Here is a 25,317-nt window from a genome sequence, read left to right as displayed (position 1 = left end):
ACTCAAATGATGGAGTACATTAAACAATTCGAAGAAGCTCTGTGTGTCAAACTCTTGATGGTGCTTGTGCTTATGTCACAAATAAAATTAATAAATTATACTTGACAGGTATTAATGTTACTTATTTCTTATTTCATATTATTTTGAAATCCTTCGATTAGGGGCATTTCCCACACAATGCTGAGCCATGAACTTAGGTTTCATAACACCGACAGGTCCGACGGCCAATTTCATTCGAATTTAATAGACAAATCTGGGTATCGGTACTTCGCGCATTTGCCGACGCATGTACATTTCAATTCGGCTTGTTTTATTTAAAGCAATACCTTCGGAGTAGGTATATGCAATGCACCTTGTTTGAGGCAAATATCAATGGCGTATAAACTTACGGCAAATATTATGCTAATACGAACATAACTCGGACATACGAGTAATATGATAAACATGAAGACCAAAACAACGAGTATACCATTAGAAACAAAATTTTACAGTCAGATGCAAATATGTACGTACACGTACCTATTTAGTACTCTACTTTGATTCTTGAATAGATTCGGTAATTATTGTCTATAAGTACGTTAGTAGCAAACAATTTTACACTTATATACAACGTGTTACACCAGCCACTGAAAGTGGGTTGGGTGCACGTTGTATAGGTCATACTGAGACTTACTATGAGACCTCAAAATCGTGATAAAAAAAATTGAATCTCCCATACAAAATATCAACATCAGCCAGCCAAAATGTATGAGAGTAATTTTTTTCGCGTTTTTGAGTTGGTCCTATAGTAAAAGTTGGTCAGTATGACCTATACAACGTGTACCCACCCCACTTTAAGTGGCTGGGTTAACACGTTGTATAATGTAATTATATGTTTTAAGTTTGAATAGCTTTTTTTATACGCAAATAAATAAATTAGAAAAAGTTACGTGGTAGGTGCATTTTATTCACGTCCTTTCGTAGTTTCATTGATATGCTCAAGAACAGCATTTCTTGGTAACATGAGTCAAATACTACGATTAGTTGTAGGTAGCGTACGTACGAGCAAAAAAGTAAGCGTCGGCGTCGCGTCAGTTTCAACAGTATATATACTTAGACATGTGAGTTTATAGGCTGATATATCCATAGCTTACCGAGGTAAACGAGTGTTCGCCTCTAGAGATCACCATCTGTTGGAGTGAGAAGCCAATTTTTACGTACTTTACGTTACTCTCTCACTTTTTCCGCTGCATTGCTGCCTACATTGCTTTCGCAGGACTGAGAGCAGGACCTGATATTTAAAACGTGTTCATCTTTGCGGATCAGGATCGGTAGGTGTTAACAATACAGAGCGAGGAAACCAAAAAACGAAAAGAGGGATTTTCTGGAAAAAATGGCTAGTTCATAAAAGTTAAGTGAGATGTCATGTAATTAATTCTGGTTCCACAGGGCGGGGTGAATAAGGGTGACTAGGGTGAATGGGAACAAAACTTAAAATGTGATTTACCTGACAATTAAAAAAAATATTTATATAATTAAAAATAATAATAGTAGATTTTGTATGATACAGTTTGTGTGGGTTATCAAGAAATTGTCAGATAAATCACATTTTTAGTTTTATCCCTATTCACCCCAGCTATCCTAATTCATCCTGGTTGACGGTACCGTCCAATGCTCCATTGAGCGTGCGTTGACTCTAGGTAGCGCTCACTCATTGGCATTAAATGTCAATGTCAAGTTTTTAATTCCGAATTAGGCCACAGCGTATTGTATGCACTCAGAGTTCACTTATACTAGTTCACTTAGGCAAAGCTTTCCTGCTCAGTGAGCAATAGGAACAAACAGCTGGCTGTTACGCCGTTAATTCATTAAGCTGCGAATTCGCAAGGTAATACCTACACGCGCCGGTTTTCCTCATTCAACTCATTCTTTTGCCGTCTACGACGTCGTCTGCTCTTAATTTATGGCTTAGTGTGTATGGTTTCGAGGTTTTACCAGTTACTAAATTTATTAAGGAGTAAATTTAATTAAACAAATTCTGAGCATCGCTTTTATAATATCTTAAAAAACTTTTTTTATGATTAGTAAGAGTTTGAGCAGTCAAACGGTAGTAAATATTTTTCTTCACACCTAAATTACACAAAAATAGCACACACTTGTGTGTTCACAGGTTGTCTACGGGTCAAAAATATTTTTTTCTAAAATGGGACTATCGGACAACCCAACAGTATATCTAAGGCTCACCAAAAGTACCTATTAGCAGTAGAGCAACTCCGAGCCAAAATAATTCAAAGCGCTCATTACCAATTAGCTTGAGTTGAGTTGGTCACTCAAACACATAGGATAAGTGACAGAAATTCTTATTGATAAACTTGACAGATTCATAAAGATTCAATATTTTCAACATAAGCTGAGGCTGAGCTAAACTATTTATTTATTTTAAGTTTTACATATCTTTGTTATTTTATACTTTTGTATGTTATAGTTTATCACGAATAAATGCGATGCGATGATAACGCTCCATAGCGTAACGTCTATCATATCTCTCTATCACTTTTCCATATTAGTGCGACAGTGACAGTTACGTTTCGTTCGCTACGGAGCGTTAACGATTGGTATGTTGGCTACGCGGGCCAATTAGCTTAGTAATTAGCTTACTTATAAGTTAATAATATATATTGTAATTGTAATTAAATATAAACAAAAGTACTGCAATAATATTTGTAACTGACGATTAGAAAGTGCTTTTTGCTATAACTTTTGCATCAAGTGATGGTCCCTCTGACAGTTCTTTCATGTCTCTTTTAGTTGGATATAATTTAAAAAATAATTGAACAAGTATGTTTTTACCTTATTTCCATGAAAAATGGTTAAACTTTTTACGTGACAACTACTCCACATAATAATGAACTGCCATAGGGACCATCATTCGACGCAAATGTTATAGCAAAAAGCACTTTCTAATCGTCAGTTACAAATATTATTTTCTTACAACTTAAGCTAATTAGTAATTACTAACTAGTTGAATAAAATTATTTTGACATTTATGACTTTTGACTTAAATAAGTTCACTATATAATGCTGTGGGGCTGTCGATACGCTGGCCCCGTCCCACGTAGGAGTGTCGGCTCGGAAGGCCGGGACCGCCGCGGACCAGGCCCAGACTCTCAAGCTCCGCAAATACGCTTTCGTAATGAACGACTACGAGTTTTCAGCGCTTGCAATAGAAAGATTGGGCCCATGGTCGACTGACACAAAACAACAAAAACATAAAAGAAGTGTCGGTCCGACTAATAGGTATCTCGGACGACAATAGAGCGGGCTCTTTCTTTGTCCAGAGTTTAAGTCTGGTGGTGCAAAGGGACAAAGCCGCCAACATCCTTGGCTCCATTCCAGAGGCAGGAGACTCTGGTGAGGTTTTTTACTTGTGTGTGTGAAAAAAAACACGCTACTCTTAAGCACGAGTTTTTTCTTTGAAATTAGCATATATTTATAAAAATCTTTACACTGCTGACCGTACATCATCCGCTTTCGGCTCGAATCCGTTTTCATGCTCATGGTTTAATATGTAGATTTTGCATTGCAGTAAGTATGTTGAACAGTTAGGATGACCTCTTTTATAAAGTTATTTTTAAATAAAATAATAAATTAGAGAAAGAAATGCATTTATTTCAGACAACGTTTTGGGTCCATATTTTGTTAGTAAAAACTTAAAACGAAACTGACTTTCGTTATTACGGAGGTTAACATTATTGCACAATATACGTGTAATTTTTAACATGATTACACAATATACAATCATTTTCATCAGCTTGAGTCATTCTGGATTATATGCGGGTTTCTTATAAATCTAAACGTCGATGTGTCATAAATATTTCGGAGAATGCTTTCGTTGATACGTAAGTTTAATAAAACTTTTAGTAAAATAATTTTAAAATAGTACATTACGATACAAGTGCGAAAAATAGGAAATTATCTATTCGCACATGTATCGTACAACGTTTTACAGTACATATGGCCCTTTAAATGTTTGACACAGTAACGTAATATGCTAATTATCGCACTAGTGCGGTAAAGTAGCACCATATGTACTGTAAAGGTATTTTGCTGCCCATATATTCCAGTGACTGTTAATGCCCTTAAAGTTGACACTACCTTAATATGCATCAATATTAATTATATAAGCAGGTTGCCAAGTATTAGAATTGGCGGTATTATTGGAATATTTATTTAGTAAGAAATAATGCATTTTACCTAGATAACTAAACCGCCTATTTAAAGCTAATATAAACCTTGGTCTGGTTATTTAACAACTAGGCTACTACTAGAAAATCTAGAATTACTTCTGTAACATGAATCCTAAGCTATCAAACGTGCAAGTTGATACCAATTCTGTTCTTGACATCTAATTAACCTTCGAATGTTTGAGAGGATGCAATGACAGTACATACAACCCGATTTAAACTTTTTAGATACGTCAAACATTTGCTAAAGATCCGATATGGATTAGATATGTCAGAGTCAAAAGTGACGTTTCTTCAAACAAACACGTCACTTTTGAGACTGGCATATCCAACCATATTGTATCTTTAGGAAACTTTTGACGTATCTTGAAGTTCGAATCGGGCAGATAGAAATACTTGTACGCGGCATTAGGCGGAAGTATGTGACACATAATGATGTTGTAGTTGTTTTTCGGTTATTATTAAGGACGTCCCGGAGGATAGATGTTGTTGTGTTCCGTGTTCCTGTATTTTGATATTTTTATAATGACACGCATCGCGTTTCACATGTTTTTTTTTTTCAAGCCTTGAAATTCAAAGTTTTAATATTCTATGTAAGTTTCTAACTAAAAAAGCTCCTTGTCTGATAAATCGATGCAACTACTGATCCAAGATAAAATTATCTAAGACCTACTTACTCATCAGCTTCCTCGCGTTGTCCCAGCATATTGCTGCGGCTCGTGGGAGCCTGGGGTAAACTTATACCGAGAATTAACGTAGGCCATCTGAACTTCCAACCCAGAGGGTAAACTAGGCCTTATTGGGATTAGTCCGGTTTCCTCACGATGTTTTCCTTCACCGAAAAGCGACTAGTAAATATCAAATGATATTTCGTATATAAGTTCCGAAAAACTCATTGGTCAAACAGCCGGGGTTTGAACCCGCGACCTCCGGCTTGCAAGTCGCACGCTCGTGCCGCCAGCGCTTTTTAAGACCAAGTATTTGTCTGGTGTAAGTTTTAGATGAAATAAGAAATGTTATGAACTAACGACAAAGCTTATTACTATATTCTTTCCTATCTCTCCTTTTACTATATTCAAATATTTCATGTGAATAAATATAACTGTATGTTTTCGCTACAGTTTCAGCATTATGGGGCACCTGTTAAGCCGCTGGTGGTGGGGCGGCGACCCCGAAGCTGCGAACCCGGTATCGGGCCTAACTTTACGCCAGGTCTACCAGATCCAAATCACCTGGCAGCTCGTGAACGCAGACGCGGGTAAATACGGAATGGAGCTGTTCTTAAGGTTTGTTACTAGTCGATATTGTAAAACTCTACATATATAAATGGATTTGAATATATGTAGCTGAAGAGTTCATGACACCTACAATTTAATTCTGAAACCCTTTGTTCGGTTATCTAAGAAGCTTAGAACATACCTCATGTATGTATAGAGTTGGACCAAGCTAACTCTGCATGTAACTTGCAATGACAAAGTGTTGGTAATGTTCTATATGATCATTTCTATGATAGTCTAATTGCGACTTTGTCAAATGCTATATGTCATACTTATCTGTTTACATTTTCTTTATGATTAACTTCACTTAAATTTATGATTGACAGCCGTCAAAGTGACACGTTAACCGAAGATTGAAGTTTTTTTGAAATAATATAATAAACAGTTAATTTCACTTTGCGAATAAAGGGAGACCTTGGGGTCGTGATCTTCACAATGTCACCAAGAACCATCGTATGCACGTTCACTTGCCATAAAATGTGCGCTAAATCGGGCCAAAAGGTCAATGCCACTGCTCCGGCCCTTCATGAAAATATTCGATGCGGAAGAATCGCGGACCCAACCCTGCAATAGGTATCTATAGGAATCCCAGTATTACCTCTATTAATGATCTGTGGTAAACCTAGAATACAAATTGAACTTGTTTCAAGAACATCGTAATACAATCATCGTTACTACAAAGCGCTACAGAGATAAGAAATATATTTTATGTTAAATATAATAAATAAATATATTGAAACAATAAACCTTAGCTAGATTAGGTATGTCACAAGCCTTGGGAGGCAAAACCAAAAAATTACCGCATCTACATTTTTGTAATTTCGCGACACTACGAAAATATTTCATTTAGAATAGGCACTTACTGACGTTGAAATTGTCTACACCCTTACCCTTAATCCTTTTTAAATCTTAGACAGTGCACTGTTAATTGGGAATACGAAATAAATGAATCTTTGTAAGTACTTACTTGAAAGGAAAGAAATATTTCACATTTTATTCAAAGGGTAAATGAAATTAAATAACAAAAGGACAGAATTAAATAATAACTAACATAAAACTTAAAACCTAAATCTAAAAACAAATAAAACTAGAGGAAAGAAGACGGCCGATTCTCCATATAAACGTAGTCCCCATTTTCCTCTCCGGATACTGACATTTTGGAAAATATGTTTACATAATTTATTGTATATTAACCATGGCTATGCCCCTACGTTTGACTTTTTTCGATTTTTGTATTACTTATTATAAAAATTAAGAGAGAAAAACAGATTTCATACAAAATTTTAAATGCTTAACTCCTATAATAATTAAAAATTCAAAAAATCAAACGTAGAGTCATAGCTGTGGTTGATATACAACAAATTGTGTCAAAATATTTTCAATAATGTTAATATCCAGAGAGGAAAATGAGGACTAAGTTTGTATGAAAAGGTGATTTCGTGCGGGTCCTCTACTTTCGTCTTAAAATAAACTACTAACAATTATCCCTGCAGCATGGTGCCGTAGATGCTGGGAGCATTTCCTCGCTGTATCGCAATACTAATTCTTTGTGCGCGGAAGCTGCCAGCTCTACGAGCACCGGTGGCCGGCGTCTGATATTCTTTTTGATAACTCCTAAATAATATTCACAGATTATTTCGTGCCAATCCAGAATCAAAGACATTCTTCAAAGCTATCCGCGATCTCGACGAAGACAGGATAAGAAACAGCTACCAGTTCAAAGCACACGCCATTAACTTCATGTCAGCTATTAGCCTGGCCGTGACCAACCTGAGGCAACCAGAAGTGGTTGTGGCTATGATGGATAAGCTTGGAGAGTCACATGGCAACAGGAAAATTTCTACGAAGTATTTCTACGTAAGTTTCAGTGCTGTGCTTGATGCAGTGACAGCCAATGTTGTTCTTTCCCATGCAACAGTTAGTGTAAGCAAGGTATTTAAAAAGATAGGGTGATATGAGAGAAACAACGCCACCAACTTGTATTAAGTAACACTTTATTAAATTAAATCAGGGACTGGCAAACCGCGGCTCTGGGGACTTGAAACCACGGGTTAAAAGCACCCAAACAATTAATACATAGAGGATACCTATAGGCTAATATTTTGTAGCTCTTCAGGTTGCGAACCGCTCACCATTCTCAAACTCCACGAAACCATGGGCATGCCGTCCGGGCTCTTGCACGTTGACGTGACGGTTTCGAGAGACCGGCGGATTATGTCATTCGATGCGGTGTGTCTAGAAAAGTGGCCACAACATAATTATAGTTTGGGCCAAAACTGTCTCATTTCAAACTTAAAGGGCTTATTAGATCCATCCGGTCACCGGGCATTTGCGATCGGAAGCTGATTTGAGCCCGATGACCCTTGCAAGAGTTGCAAGGATCGTTTATACGAAATATCTGAACATCGTTTTCCTACTCCTCTACTCTCTCTCCTCTACAGGCTGACGCAACTAGGAACAAAATAAGTTTTGTATGGAACTTGTTTCGCAAATCTTTGCCAACGAAGAAAAATAAAACGTCAGTGCTATTTATTCTGTCAAGTTTACATCAAGTCAACTGTCAGCCTAATTGTTTTGTTTGTTATGAAGGCTTCAATGTTTTGTTCGGGTATTTCGTGCAATTTCTTTATTATTTAGTGAAAATATCGAAAATAGTGAACCGTGATCAGAGTAAAGAGCGACTTTGTTATAATGCCACCGAGAAAATGGTTTACTAAGTGTGAAATATGTGGCAAGCGAGCTACTCGAGAAAATCTCGAAAAAAGGGATTTTATGGCGAAATTTCCCTTGGATAAAGACCGGTACGTATTGCTTTAGATACTTTTGACCTTATTTTGGTGCAGCAGGCTTTAAACACATCGAAAATTTGATATTTTATATGATTTTTAGTTGTGAACTAGGGATGTACTAAAACTATCGATAATTGTATGTTTGTTTGTATATCAGTGTAAGTAATAAAATAAAATATGTGAAATTTCCTGAGAACTTGCATGCAATATGACACAAAATTAATTCGTCGAAGATTTTCAGTGGAAAATTATCTATCATCTATGCATTAATGGTCATTATTTGACATATTTTTTTTAATCTAGTAATTATTTAATATATTAATCTGAAATGTAAGTAAATTAATCTCTCTTTTTGTGATCAATAAAAATATTATACGACATTATTACACAAATTGACTTAATCCCATAGGAAGCTCAATAAGACATGTGTTGTGGGTACTTAGACAACGATATATACATATCGAGGGCTTCAGGCCAAAGGGGCGTATACGCAAAAATGCCATTTTTCGTTTTTAACGGCATCGTATTCGTCTTGTAACAATACGTAAGCACAATTTTTTTCATAATTTTATCATAACAATTAGTTAATTAAATAATTAAAAAATCATTTGGCGTATAACTGACAGCATCATTTTAATGTCGTTCCAAAAAGCCGTACTGAAGGCGTATAAGTGATATTTTCATTCAGTCCCCAATATTCATCGGAGTATAAAGGCGTACGTACATACTTCTCTCACGTAACAGTGCGAACCACGAAATAGTGTCACGCTATATAGGCGTACATACATACGACCATAAACTTTTACCAACTATCCTCAAAGTGCGTCGCGGCAAAGAGGCGTATGAACATACGACCGTACAAAAATTACGTTGGCCTTCATATAATGACGGGCCAAAGAGGCGCGGAGAGAGCGTCCTTGATTGCCGCATATTGCTATCCCTTTCTGTCAAGCGGGTAAGCGCACTAGGGCCGCCTGTCTCTCAGTCAGTGTCTAGTGCGTTACAGTATGGTGTGCATCTCGTGCGAATACCTAATAACAATGAAGTGGAGCGCTCTGATGCTGATGGCTCTGCCCTGGGCATTCAAGAATGACGTGGGTGGCTGTCTCCTCTGCCTCCATGTACGCTCTGCAGAGGGGGCTATCTGTAATACGTAGAGTTAGTAGGTGTTTGTGTTTGGGGCCGGTTATGGCCCCAGTCAAAAGCCGGAGCTGTGGCCTCTTCAGCTGTCTCAGCCTCCTCGACAAACCGGGGTCGATTGTCGGGCGGGCTTCCTTCGCCTGCCTGCACGTGCCTAGGTTAGACAAGTACTGTTGGTGTTTTACCTTGGTGTTGTATCGCAGCATGTTCCGGAGCCAGGCATAAGGCAGAGGTATAATTGGCTCCGGTGCTGCCACCCTCAGTTCCGAGCCTCCTCTCGCCAATATGTCGGCCGCATCGTTCCCTCGCGAGTTGCTGTGTCCCTTGATCCACTGCAGAGTTACGCTGGTGGTGGTGCTTACCTCTGACAGAGCTTTGTGGCATTCGTAGATTAGCCCTGAGGTCAAAGTATAACTTTGCAGAGCCCATAGTACTGACCGACTATTAGAGAGTATGCGGATGGGGTAGTCCAATACTTTCCTTGAGGCGATTGCGTGTGCTGCCATTATGATGCCCATACATTCTGCCTGGAAGACTGTGTTGTGGGCACCTAGTGGTGTTGAGATATGTATGTTTAGGTCCTCTGAGATTACTCCAGCGCCAGTGCCTGACCTTGTCTTTTATCCATCCGTGAAAATTCCCAGCTCTCTTGGGTTGAGTCCTTCACGAGGTTCTTCGTGTAACTGTATCTTGTATTTCTTGTCGAAGACGAATTGTCTGGGTATCCTGTCAGTCACCACTTCTATTAGCGGTTCCTTGCCTATCCCCTCGTAGAGGATCTCGGTGTGTGGTACCCTAGGTGGTCTCCAGAGATTAGATTTTTTGAGACGTATCGCCGTAGCTTAGCGCTTCCTGTTGTATAAAGAGGTGCAGCGGCGGCAGGCCCAGTAAGCCCGTGGTCGCCATACAGGCCAACCTCTGGAGTCGTTGTAGTTTAGCTTCAACTATGGATAGTTTGGTGCGTGGCCACCAAACTATCGCACCGTAGCTTATTATTGGTCGTATGGCTGCCTGGTAAAGCCATAGAGTTATCTTTGGGGTTAGCCCCCAGGTTCTACCCATCATTCTACGACATTGCCAGAATACAACTGTGGCTTTGTCAATTTTGCCGTTTAGGTGATTGCTCCAATTCAATTTGCTGTCAAGTATTACCCCTAAACACTTTACCTCCGCAGATAGTTGGAGTTCAGTGTCGAACAGTTTGGGAAGGCGGAAGTTTCCCAAGTTGCGTTTGTTGGTGAACATAACCAGCTCAGTTTTGTTGGGATTGACTGAGAGTTCGTTGTTAAAACACCAGCGCTCCACGATGGCTAGTGCAGAGCGGATAACACTGCTTGAGTGCCGCTCGTCAGTATCACTATGTCGTCAGCATAGCCGATTGTGTAATAGTGATTATTGATTAGTGTGGTGATCAGGTCATACACCACAAGGTTCCGTAGTAGTGGCGATAGGATTCCTCCTTTGGGGCATCGTTTTGCCATTAATGCCTGCTTCGCCCGTCCCGAGTTTGATGGTTCGTTGGCTCAACATGTTGTTTATCCACTCTGTCTTAACTGCATTCGCGGCATGTCTTACCAGTGCTGCTGTAATGCTGCTGAACCTGGTCCTGTCGAAAGCCCCTTCTATATCTATGAAGGTACCTAAGCACATGGATCTGTTTTTGATCGCCACCTCAATTTTACTTACTACTGCATGAAGTGCCGATTCTGTAGATTTGCCAGGGCTGTAGGCAGGTTGGTTTGGATGCAAGGGCACATGAATTAGCACCCTCTCTCTAAGGTACCTGTCACACAACCTCTCTAATGTTTTCAACATGAAAGAGGTCAGGCTGATGGGCCTAAAGGATTTGGGGTCCGAGTAGTCGCTTTTACCTGGTTTCGGTATGAAGATAACCTTGACCTCCCTCCATTGCTTCGGCATGTACCTGTGAGCCAGACAGGCGCGCAGAACGATGGTCAGCTTCAGAGTGAGATGGTTCCCGCCCCATTTAAGAAGCGCAGGGAAGATCCCATCCATTCCTGGAGATTTGAAGGAGTCAAAGCTGTTTAAGCCCACTGCGTGCGCTGCGGGCTGATTACGTCATATGTCTGTAGCCACTCGTCCTCCATCGGGGTGGTTGTAATTCTTAAGTGTAACATTCCTCTGTTATAATTTGATGGAGACGTAAGTGGGTTAAGTTGTTAGCTAAACTACTTTTAGGTTTATTAGTACAGAAGATTTAATATTGTTTCTTTTTATGAAATGACGATAAATGATGTCGTATTTATTTGTTTAGAAGTTTTGATTAATAATTTATTGTTTAAGATAGTTATAATTTTGTTACCAGTGGCACCATTAAAGAAGGAGTAATGTTTATTGTCTGAATACAAGTTTTGATTTGTTTTAACCTTTTGTTTTTGTTTAGTTAATGCACTCTAAATTTTATCGTTTGATTGTTTCTTGACTGCTTTTTTGGTAAATCATTGTGTTGTCTTAGCAATTTCCATGCATCCCTTACTACCGATTTCAATTCTTTTCTATAAAATCGTTTTGTACTACTCGACTTTTGAGTGACTACCAATTACCTACTATCACAAATAGTAAAAATGATCTTATTGGAATTCAGTTAAGTCAGTTTTCTTAAGTAAGCCCACACGTCTTAACTCTAACTCCCACCGAAGGGCTAAACGACTGCTATTATAGGCAAAAATCTGAATAAGCGGCGTGATTGTCTTTTGAAACACGTCTTCTTATCGTGTGGGTTGTAAGATTGATGTACCTTAAAAACCCTGGTGTTAGAGTTATTGAGCCGCCAAAGGCCTCTGACATGGCTCTCATGACGAGCACCACCGGATAGATAGCAGCCGGGACCAACGACTTTACACCGTGCCTTCCGCAGCACAGAATCATCTTACTTTTCGGACAATCAGGTGATTCAGCCTGCAATGTCCTAGCCAAACCGGGAATAGTCTCACAAAGTCACAAAGCGACTTTTGCTTGACAGTCATGTCCCCACCGGGATTCGAACCCGGAACCTCCGAATCGAGAGACAACCGCTCTAACCACTAGACCATGGAGGCTATTGAAACACTGAAATGCTCAAAGTGGCAATTCAAAACAGTTACTTACCCAATCGGTAACCAGCTCGAGTCGACATTGCTTAATCTCTTGGACAGTTGTGACACTATCAAAACATTCAGGAATCATTTCAATGGTAAAATCTAGATGAACTTATGAATATTTACTCTAAATATAATTTGGCGCCCTATTATACGACCACAAATAAAGGATACTTACACGATAGATTCGTCGGCCCAGACGGGCGTATAAAAATCAGAAAAAATAGAAGAAACTACACAATGATGACTAAATTACTGTAGAATTAAAGTATTTCGAATTATTAACAGTGTTTCCACCTTTCATGATCAAATTATCGAAAAGAAAAAAAAAATGAATTATACGACCATAAATCTCAAGTATTTTTCAAAAAATTTCAACCTAAATGTCGGTAATTACTGTCGTGGTAAAGAGGCGTAACTACATAATTACTGCTTTTTAGAATACGTAGAACGAAACTAGGCATGACACATGAAAAAGATAGTAATTTAAATACTCTATGCAAAATTGTAGAACAATCGGTACATTGTAACAAAAGTTATTCAGTTTTTTGTCTCTCCTGAAAAGTAGGGTTCTTGCTTATACGCCCCTTTAGCATGAAGCCCTCGATATATAAAAACACAACTCACTCGAACTATTGGTAACTCGGGTTTGGTAGATTTGGAGGTTACTTGAAACTCAAACTTGAGACAAATACTTTTATTATCTAGTAAAACTAGGTAGGTGTTTTACACGACTGTCTTTCTTCACGACCGACACTAGAATGTCGCAACTGGCCCGGTTCCCAATCGTCGACCCTCGTCATCCCCTCCAATCGATAATCACCTCCCAGATTTTAACCAATCACCGATCAATAATATCGCGCCATTTTACTATAGACCGATATTGTTATTATCCATATATACCATTATTATTATTTTTTTAATTAAAAATAAAGCAATCAGATACACGAACCCTAACAATCGACCATCCTGATAACGGTTCCGTCCCGGAACACGTCCCCAGGTGGAAACCCTAACAATCGGGATCATGGCCAGTTGCACAAACTTCACATTAACTATACTTAATGTCACATTAACTAGACTTATACTACCTGTTAAGTAACCATTACTAGTATTTAACATATTAATCCTGTTGCTTTTACATACAAATTATAAATTCGAAATCAATTGAACAGTATTGAATTTTTCAAAACAACAATTTTATATAAACACTAGTTCAAAATTACTTTTACAGTAAACTTAATAATGGAAGGTCAATCAATAGCAAGATCTGTACTTGTGAATTCGCATAATCAACTCAAAGCGTATCAACAGTAGCAACAATTTATTTCACGAACAAATATCGCGATAAACTGAAGACAACATAACAACTTACATTCGTCAGTGACCATAAATTCCAATAAAATGTCTCAATGACATAAATCGACTAACTTACAAATCAAAATATCTTACCGAATCATTCCTTATTAAGATAATATCATGATCAAGAGAAAAAGCAACTTTCGAAAAACTCTTGTAAGACTGATTGCCGATCGATTAGCAATAGCTCACACAACTAGTGGAATTCCCAACGATCGATTATGGGTATCCATTTCAAAAATCTCGGTTTTCGTCCGATCGAATAACGAAAAACCAGTAAAAACCCCGAACGATCGATTATCGGGTTGCCTTACCGTTGGCCACACGAGCCGATCGATTACTCGTGATGGGCGCGGAAGGACTTAGTCGAGTTGCCTCGCCGTTGACCTTAGGAGCCGATCGAATACTCGTGAAGGTGCGGGAGGACTTTCGAAACATCGAAACACGAACCAATCGTCGTGGTCTGAAACAATGTTAATCATCCTGTAGTTACATGTTACTTTTCACTATGTTAGAGTACAAATAATAATACATATTTATAATCGACTTATACCGTTAATCTCGAATATTATCATCATCATCATTATCACTGTTGCTATTAGAGTCCGAATCGCTATTTACCTCAAGGGCAGCAATACTGATCCAAGGTTTTATACGGTCCGCAGCAACCGTCGTAGGTCGTCGGTTTTCCATACATGAGAGCCCTGGCACGGGCGCGACCGTGTATCTATCCATGCCTAAATCCTTAATAATACGGTAAGGCCCTATGAATGATGGCATAAGTTTTTTACTCTGACCGTCGTTGTTAAAACATGTCTTAGTTATTTTGACAAGGTCTCCTAATTTGTACAAGCGAGCTGGCCTCCTACCTTTGTCATAATATTTTTTTTGTTTGTCCTGTTCTGCGTCTATCCTAGTTTTAACTTCCCTGCGAATATCGGATACATCGCCATCATCTCTGGTATCACGAGTGATTATGTTTAACGCGGGGTTAACCTCACTATTCATACCCGGTCCAAACATTACCTCTGCAGGTGCCCGCCCAATAGTCTTTTGAATAGTGTTATTGAGACCCCACTGCACTTTCCCCAGGTGGCTGTCCCAGTTCTTTTCGCCAAACTTCACACTCAGTGATCTCAAAGATTCGAGTACGGTGCGGTTATACCGCTCGACTTGACCGTTTGATCTGGGGCTAGCTACTGCATTTAATATGTGCTTAATCCCTTTGTCAATGCAAAAACGTTCAAAAGCGCGAGAGGTGTAGCAACTGCCGCGATCGCTAATAAGACGGTCGGGGTTCCTAAACGTGCAAAATATATCTTCTAAGGCTTTGATTGTATTCTGTGTGTTAGTATTTCGAACAGGCTTCAAGAAACAGAATTTTGTGAAGCCATCCACAACAACAAGCAAATGGGTATAACCTTTATTGGATTTGACGAAGGGTCCAAGGTGGTCAACGTGTAGCGTGTGGAAAGGCACTTCTACTTTTTCGATAGGGTGAAGTAAACCCTCGCGTGTACTTACATTGTTCCTTCCGTACGCACACTCAAGGCAAGAGTTGACGTACTTCCTAACGAATTTGGTAATCTTGGGAAACCAATAATTCTTTTTAATCCTCTCCAAGGTCTTTTCCACCCCAAAATGACCAATCTCGTCGTGGTTGACCGACACAGTTGCCACCTTGCACCCTTCGGTACAACCCACCTAATTTCTTCCTTATCGCCACCCAAATAACGGTATAGCTTGTTTTCCTTAATGACAAAATTGTCCTTTATATATCGCAAACCCTTTTCGTCCACTCCGTCGCTCAAAATTGCCCTTATCCTATTTAACTCCGAATCACCTAACTGAAGAGTATGCAGCCAGTCCTCTTCGCTGATGGACATTACGATTGGAAATGGATCCACAAGGATATCTGACGGTTCCACAATTGGGTTACGAGAAAGAGCGTCTACGTGTCCCATTTTTGTGCCAGCTCTATATTCTACGGAACAGTCGAACTCCTGCAGCGTCAACCACCAGCGCGCTATCCTAGGAATAAGATCCCGTTTCGAGAACGTTGATCGCAAGGCACTACAGTCTGTAACGATCTTGAATTTTCGCCCTAACAAATAGACCCTGAATTTACGAAGAGCGCATACCACTGCCAGAGTTTCCAACTCATATGAGTGAAAATTCTTCTCTTCTGGAGAAGTTTGACGGCTGAAATAAGCAACGGGATGAAAGGGATCTTTATCTGAGGATCGTTGCAGAAGTATACCTCCGACACCTAGCCTACTAGCGTCTGTGTGTAGCTCCGTCTCGGCTGCCGGGTCGTAAATAGAGAGTACGGGCCTTTCGACCAACCTCGCCTTCAGATTCTGGAACGCCATTTCCTGACTATCTCCCCACTCCCAAACTGAATCCTTCTTTAGCAGTTTGCTGAGTGGCAAGGATATCTGTGCGAAATCTCTAACGAATTTCCGAAAATAACCCGCCAACCCTAGAAATTGACGAACGTTGTGAATGTTTCCAGGTCGGGGAAACTTAGACACGCTCAAGATTTTCTTTTCACCAGGCCTAACTCCTCTAGCACTAACCTCATACCCCAAATAATCAATCTCCTGGAGTAAAAAGTGACATTTGGACATATTGAGAGTAAGGTTAGCGCTTTCGATAGCCTTCAACACGTCTTCGAGGCGCTCTAAACATTGCGCGGGGCTGTTACCATAGATGAGAATGTCGTCGATGTATGCTGTCGCCTTGCCAAAGCGGGCCGATCCTAGTATAGAATTGATCATGCGTTGAAAAACGGCAGGTGCGTTTGCTAGCCCGAACGGCATGCGATTAAACTCGTATTGGCCGTCCGGGGTAACAAACGACGTGAAATGCTTGCTATGCTCTGAAATGGGCACCTGGTAGTACCCAGAAGCGAGGTCGAGAGTGATAAACCAAGTCTGCCCAGAAAGGCGAGCTATTTCGTCCTCAATAATGGGCATTGGGTACCTTTCTTTTACCGTCACTGAGTTCAACATTCGATAGTCGACACATAACCGAAGAGATCCATCTTTTTTTCGAACAAGTATAATGGGACTCGCGTAGTCGGACGCAGACTCTCTGACTATGCCAGCCTCTAGCATCTCTCCTACCATTGAGCGCACCTTTTCCCGTTCGTGATGAGATAGTCTATAAGGACGATACACGACCGGACGTTGACTGCTCAATTCAATACTCATCTCAGCAGCGTTGGTGCAACCTAGACTAGTAAGAGAAGAAGCAAAACAATGACTATATTTCTTCAGTAAGTCTAACAATTTACCTCTATCATCGGCAGACACTCCTTCACCTATCCGGACCTGCTTGACATCAAACTCTGTCTCGACACCTGCATCTTTAGGGACCTGGGCAACTCGCTTAATCATATGAACGCGTTCTACACGACAAAATACAACACTTGGTAGAATCTGACAAAACTTGGCGCACGGCATCACCAATACATAACATATATGTACCTTTCACAGAACGATGAAGACCGCCGCTTATAATGTATTGTTCATTTGGTCTACCGGCGATAGTCTGCTTCACTAGGACATCGCCATCGAATGCTGTTTCCGTCCTGACCCTAACCGAAGCTGCACCATGAAGCTGAACAACGCTGAAAGTATGATACCGCAACAATGATGCCTCGTCCTCGACTGCATCAACGCAGGTGAATTCATTCGTAATATTGAAGAACTGCAGTTTGTTGGCATCTTTGTATACTGTTATATGAGCCTGCTCGGTGTAAGACTGCCCTACCAGAATGGGCCTCTCCAATAATTCGTCACTGACAGCTCTGAAGCTTACCGTTGCTCCTACCCCATCAACCGAGAGATCAAGTGACAGGCTACCCAGCGACATAGTTAGGCCATTACCGAAACCCTTCATGAGCGTTGGAGTTTTGTCGTGCGATACACCTAACTCATTAACCGTAGACTCCCTAATCAAGGTAAGTTGGCTACCAAAATCTATGAATGCCTCAATAGTCCTGCCCTGCACCACTACGTCCTTGAAGTACTTAGAACTGGGTTTAGAGGTAATATCTGAGTCTAAACGATTAATTTTCATGACCTTCGGTATAGTAGTGTTGGAGCTAGTCGATTTATCGCCAGGGACGCTGTTCTTAGTAAAACACTTATCCGCTGTATGTCCTATCCTGTTGCACTTTGTGCATTTAATGATGGGTCTAGTACAATAAAGGTAACTATGACCAGGTTCCTTGCAATTATAGCAACCAGATTGCTGCGCCAGCTTGTAACCAGGTTTAGATTGAGTTGTAGTATTCCCCCCAACAAAAGAATTACCCGTGGCTCTATTTCTGACGTGGTAACGGTCTGAACTAATTTGACTGGATTCTTTGTAACTCATCAGAAAAGGCAATAATTGATCCGGGCGAGTACAGCGCAACGCTAAAGCACCCGACCTAAGCGTTCGATCAGTAATTCCATGTATTATACAATCCGCGGCGCGTTTCCCTACTATGTCACACTGGTTAACCAGACTCAGTTTTTCGTAATAATATACTTCTATGGGTTCGCTAAACTTGCTTTTCCTTTTGAGCATGTCCTCCAAGATCTGGCCATAGTTTTGGTCACAAGGAAATGCGTCTAACAATTTTGTTTGCCACTCTTGCCAAGTAAAAAGAATCGTATTTAGGCTTTCGTACCATGTCTTGGCCAGACCTTGCAATTTCTGCATGGCGAAATGCGTGGTAGTCCTCTCATCCCAACCATACACTGCAGCGCATTCATTAACCTTCTTCAACCAAATATCAATGCGTTGATTTTTGGTGGAAGGGTCAAAGCCAGGTAGGATGTTTTTGTGGTCTATTTTCTGTAAAGGCAGTTGTGCGGGCTGTGCAGGTGGTTGAGATGTAAGACCACCCCTTAATTGTATAAGAATATCAACTAAATCTCTTTTAGAAAAAGAAGGGCTACGTGACCTTTCATATTGTCCAGCGTCGTCACGATGCTCTGCTTGACGGTTGGCCTGTGTCTCAGACCGATGATCAGCATGCTGTTCCACCTGCTGCTCGGCGTGGCTTGTGACCCGTTGCTCAGCGTGGGCCGAGGTGTGGTGCCGACCAGGTGGAGACCGGCTGCGGTGCATCCGGCTCGTCGATCTTCTGTCGCAGTTACGTCTTAAAGAACGACGCCGGCCTTCAGCTTCCCGAAGTCTTGCTCTTTCTATCTTCAGCTCCCTTTCCAACATGTGACATCGCGCGCTGCCAGATTCTCGACTAGGATTAAGCGTAGGGCTGGGACTCCGTTCCTTGTCACTAGGGGCCCTTCGCTTTCGTGTAGAACCCCGATCAGGAGGTTCCGGTGAAGACATGGCGTCTGAAACTCAAAACGAAGGCATTAGAATAAATTTGTAGTGAACACCACCACTAATAGCGTTCATGTCAACTGTTTATTTATTTATTTATTTTGTTACATACAACTATAGGAATATAGAATATAGCAATAAGAACTACATAATAAACCATAGGAATGTACTTAAAGGGGAAATGATGCATTGTGCTTTTCACTACCAGGCAACTAAAGGACTAAACAGAGACCGGTAAATACGGTACAGGGAAAAACACGTAGCAATGTTCAAATTCGAGGTGTGAGGAACGTGTATAATAATAGTAGGTAATTTAACCTATACAAACATAAAATATCACAAGTTTATTAACCTTGTATTGTATTTCCTATTAATTGAATAGTAATGATGAGTGGCAAAATTGTATAACATAAGGCACCAGATTAATTAAATACCCACGTTCCTCGCAGTGTCAAATTAAATAATAAAATTTGATTAACACGGATTGGGAAAACAGCCAAATTAATGTATTCTATACGTAGTGAAAGTAGTCGGATAAATCCGTTCCCTATAAAATACTTATAGTCAACGTCACGTTTTTATTCAAAACCGATTGCACCCACTCTTGAAAAAACAGAAATGTAGGTAAGCATATTTATTTCTATTGAATGCTATTTAACGGACAAGAAAACACGACCAGTACCGTGGATCTTCCAGAAATATGTTTCCTAGTTAACGCATGTTGTGATGTCTACCCGAAAACTAACAACAATTAGGATGGTAAATAATAAAACCACTTTTATAATAAATGTTCATGAAAACTATGGATTACGGCACAAAATGTTTTGCTAACTCGACTGACTCACAGGTAGGTAGTCGTATATAACTATTCTTAACACTGCTTTTAACGGCTGTATGTATTCAATAATACATTACGTTATTTTATGAAGGTAGACGTCTAAGCGATGAATTTAATATCTCGAAAAGCTACAGCACTATTTATATGGGTAGCACCAATCCGAGTTTGGACCCTAACTTCATTACTAGACCTAACGAACGTAACGAAATTTAATTAACTATGTTTAAAACGAAAATTGGTTCGAAATTACACCGTGCTATAATTAAAAATAAATTGTGGGTGTGTACTTACGTTTTGGTTGCGTTTTCCAACTTCTGAAATATAAAAACACAACTCACTCGAACTATTGGTAACTCGGGTTTGGTAGATTTGGAGGTTACTTGAAACTCAAACTTGAGACAAATACTTTTATTATCTAGTAAAACTAGGTAGGTGTTTTACACGACTGTCTTTCTTCACGACCGACACTAGAATGTCGCAACTGGCCCGGTTCCCAATCGTCGACCCTCGTCATCCCCTCCAATCGATAATCACCTCCCAGATTTTAACCAATCACCGATCAATAATATCGCGCCATTTTACTATAGACCGATATTGTTATTATCCATATATACCATTATTATTATTTTTTTAATTAAAAATAAAGCAATCAGATACACGAACCCTAACACATATAAATACATAGAAAACACACATGACTCAGGAACAAATACGCATCACACAAATAAATGCCCGTACCATAATTTGAACCTGGGACCATCGGCTTCATAGGCAGGGTTACTGCCCAGTAGGCCAGACCGGTTCTCATGACAGACATATACATACATAAAAAGTTAGAGCATTGATAAAGGGTTGTTGATAACTGGATGCCAAAAAACATGATTTATAGATGCATATTAGCGCTAAATAATCAGTTGATCATCTCATTAACAAATACTTGGAATATAAACTGTAGATAAAGTCATGTTTGTCCAGGGCTGTATGTTTTCAGATGCAGGCAGTGGGTCAAATTTGTTGGGAACGAAGACCTGACGATACATCTTCCCATAGAAAAGTAACATTTATTGAAACATGTATGTGCAGAACATTTTGAAAATAAAGCTTTATATAAAAAAAAATACACGACTTAAAAACTGTATTAAAATAATTCGGATCCACATTAAGCCCGACCAGATATTAGTCCACTCAAAGAACTATCCACTATATAACATACAACTTAAATGTGGACTCGATGCTAACCTGATTTCGAGTACAAAATTTGTAGACAGGAGCCTATGTTTCAACCCTCCCCATTTTATCGATATCGATAAGAATCGCAAGCGTGTAGCGTACTACACTATTTAAATCGGTTATGTTGGTGTTATGGTTCCTTGACAGTTCTTTGTCGTAGATTTTGGTAATGATTTGCGAAACAAACCGAGTCCACTCGCTAGTACGGAAGTCCCGTCTCTTAAAACGTAGTGATTATATGCTCTTTGCTCCTCTACTGTTATCTGTCATTTATGCATTCATTAACACGAATATAAGAACATACATAAAAGGTTTCAAGAAAAGTCTATATTGTCTATTCCTCATAAAGCTCTTGTGCTTTTAATCGCTATAACGTTACTGCGATTAATGGCTACCAACCTAACAAAACCAAAACGAATACAGTTTTAAACTAAGTGCATTGCTGCCAACTGCATAGTAAAAATAATTACTTCATAAGTCAGAAACACGCATGTGACACCCGTAATATAGCAACACCCATAGACTACGAAGACCGCTTAGCGTTGCTTGTTAGTCTCCGTAGGCTACGGTGGCCAAAATTAAGAAAAAACTGTCCAAAAATTTAATTTAGCAAGTAGCAAGCACCAGGGCCTCATGAGTTACGAGGTGTCGCTGACCGGCCGGCCGCGGCCCGGGGCGGGCCGGGCGCGTAACAAGGTATGCTCGCGCGTCTTGGCTATATAGTTTTGCTTTGTTTACCTAAATTAAGATTTTTTTTTTGACTCGTAGGAAAAATATTGTATGCAACGTTGTATAAGTAGGTCAAAAAATGCTCGTGGCGTATTCCTTTACAGTGTTCGCCTATGCCTTCGGCTCCGGCTCACATTGTAACTCACGCCACTCGCCTTTTTGACCCTTCTTATACAACTGTTGCATAAAATACTATAACAATAGTTCAAGTGCAAAAAGACAGTATTTTTTACATGTCAAATATTGTTAAAAATATTCTTACATTTCGTGAAACGGAAGACGATCTCTATGTCTATAGCGGTTATTAAGATCCGCACATGCGCACGAGATCACGTTAATAACCGCCATAGACATAGAGAATCAGACTGTCTTTGTCTTTACTAGCACCCAAAATAAAGGGATGAGTATAGTTTCCTGGTTCTTTCTGACTGACAAGTTCTGTTTCCAGACTATACCTCAAATGTCTACATTTTATTAAATTATACAAATATTAATATTTAAACTGAAGCCCAAACAAATCGTTGCCGTGCCAATTTCTACTTTGGAGAGTTTATCGTCTCAAAAGTTCGTACCGATGCACTTTGAGTGCAATTTGTTGCTCTAGAGACCGCATAAATTTGTCTTGTATGTGGCAGTTCGTGACATCTCGTAAATGGGAGTGAGTAATTTGTGACAGTTCAACAAATGATAAGTGACAAATAAGTGCACAATTTTAAAACCTACTCATAACTTATGAAGAGATAACTTATCGGGGCAAAAAGTTATAATTCCAATAACGTAAAATAATAATAATAATATTGTGTTGCCCTTAAGCCATCTCAATTGTCCCTTTTTGTGGGGTCTGCTGGAAATAAAATTGTAGGTATACCATTTTATTAGCCAAGTGTCCGGTTTTATATCCCCTAGCCCAGTATTTAGTCCATCGCTTTCACCCAACACACTAGTTCATTTTAAATTTCATCAACTCTCAATAGTCCTTACACCCTGGCTTGTGCTGCCTTTGTGTGCGTCCCATGACATGGGCAAGGGTAGCATCCGCTCGGTATACCCCTTACATTTCATTAAAGTGTAAAAGGGGACCTAACGTGTTGGCTTCGGTTCCGCGAACGCCTCCCAAATATCCGGAACACCATTGCATCTTGATGGGAAAGACATTATTAATAACAGAGTTAGACAAAGATAATTTGACAGCGATTTTGATAGCCCAGCCTGTGCAAGTGTTAAGTCAGCGTCATAACTTCATAGAAGTTTGACGTTTATAGTAGTTTATATGACTGCTACATAATAAAAGGCATTAAAATATGCCTAATTATGTACAGTTACATACACTATTTTATCTACACACATATTATAACCTTTCTATGAAATATTCACTAACCCAAATTACAGCCTCCGTTAGGGCTCCGTTGCCAAATCGTTGCTCTCTTGGCGGAACTCGCGGATATGTGGTGGCGTCACCGAAATATTTTTATCGCTTATTTTACACGATTTTTTTGCTAGGTACCTTAAAAACAATAAAACATATTAATTTTATACTTAAAACTAATTAAAAGATAAACTGTAGGTACGTCAAATGGCGGTAAATGAAAACTTTTCCACGCATGTAGTTTTTTTTTAAATTCAGAGACAAACTAGAGTCGGGGGGCCTATTTCCGTATCATTCGATACAAACTAACATGCGAGATATGACAAAATTGTATGCAATTGATATTTTATTTCGAACAAAAAGGCATTTCGACTGATATTAGAATAGAGGTCAAGTCGAATTGCTTTTTTTTCAGAGATGTTCCAAATTTGAATGCATAACCAAATCGATTTTGATGTAGTTATGAAGCAATAACTATATTATCACAGATAAGAAATTTGTTGTAACAAAACGGTATATCGTAATGTTGGCCATTATTAACGGATTTTGAAGGCAACATAGAGGGTTTATGATATGTGTGTAGATAAAAATAATAGTTGCACTGTCTTGGCTGCCAAAATCTCTGCCGACTTATTATGGTCTGGCTCTAACATTTCTTATTTTAAAACATCCAACAATAAAAGTTTTTTTTTTTGCAGGAAACAAAAGCCGTCTTGGTTGGCATGCTGAAGAATGATTTAAAATTAACAAGCGATCAAATTATGGCGTGGGAATCATTCATAAGTTTTATGTACAAACATATTCTTGATAAGTTATAGCGAACAAAATTATATTTAACATAGTTATGTACTCGTAGATTGTTTTTACTGTTAAGTACTGACTGAAAATTTAAATACCTTTTAAGTACTATTGTTATATTTATACATACGTGTTATTAAATGTACTTTTTTTTACAATTCTAGTTTTTTAAATTGCATTGTAGATATTATACAGTTAAGCACCAAAATTGTCTGTTGTGTTGCGTTATTAAACAGTGCTATTTAATTTTCATAATATTAGTTTTTAGGGTTCCTTAGCCAAATAGCAAAAAGCGGAACCCTTATAGATTCGTCATGTCCGTCTGTCTGTCCGTTCATGTCACAGCCACTTTTTTCCGAAACTATAAGAGCTATACTGTTCAAACTTGGTAAGTAGATGTATTCTATGAACCGCATTAAGATTTTTACACAAAAATAGAAAAAAAAAAACAATAAATTTTGGGGGTTCCCCATACTCTACTCTACTACACTTCCAAAGTGCTAAAATGTGTGTTCCCCCCCCCCCCCCTGTAACTTCTAAAATAAGAGAATGATAAACCTAAAAAAAATATATGATGTACATTACATGACATCTAGTAAGTGTTTTTTTAATACATCATAAAATTAAAAAATAATAATTTTTTCATCAAACCCATACGTGTGGGGTATATCTATTTGGATAGGTCTTCAAAAATGATATTTAGGTTTCTAATATAATTTTTTTGTTTTAAAAGGGGGCAAAGTTGTTATTTAACCGCTCGTGCTAATATTGATACGCACGCACGAGCGTAACGAGTGGTGGCTTTAGCGTTGCGAGGGTTTCAAGCCACGAGGGTTAGACAAACTTTGCCTCCGAGAGAAACACAATTTTTTTCACCACACCAACGCGAGGAAAATACTGACTAAAAAATACCAAAAAAATCAATCAATCAATATTTTATTTGTCATTCAAAAAAACTTATCATTCAAAATCTTCATTTAAAAGTCAATTCTACCATCTAGTAACATAATTACATAAGGAAACAACTCAAAATTTGCATGTGATTAATTTGCCCCACATGTGGATAAAATGCAACTTTCTCCTTAGTTTTTGAACAATCAAGAGGGCCTTTACCAGTTGGTATG

At 39.2% G+C, this 25,317-nt stretch overlaps 1 protein-coding gene across 2 annotated transcripts in view; it reads left to right on the top strand.

Annotated features, from left to right (window-relative positions):
- Positions 1-24,351, top strand: part of LOC133522056 (cytoglobin-1-like) — a 33,135-nt gene extending 8,784 nt beyond the window's left edge. For both annotated transcript variants that reach the window (XM_061857244.1, XM_061857243.1), the window contains 3 exons: positions 5,345-5,509; positions 7,132-7,357; positions 24,094-24,351. In XM_061857244.1, coding sequence (XP_061713228.1) covers positions 5,345-5,509; positions 7,132-7,357; positions 24,094-24,213 — 511 coding nt within the window. In that variant the 3' untranslated portion in view covers positions 24,214-24,351. The remainder of the gene's footprint in view (positions 1-5,344; positions 5,510-7,131; positions 7,358-24,093) is intronic.
- Positions 24,352-25,317: the final 966 nt, after the last annotated feature.

The sequence above is a fragment of the Cydia pomonella genome, chromosome 10, assembly GCF_033807575.1.
Source record: "Cydia pomonella isolate Wapato2018A chromosome 10, ilCydPomo1, whole genome shotgun sequence".
NCBI classification, from domain to species: Eukaryota; Metazoa; Arthropoda; class Insecta; order Lepidoptera; family Tortricidae; genus Cydia; species Cydia pomonella.
This window is presented reverse-complemented; position numbering and strand designations above follow the sequence as displayed.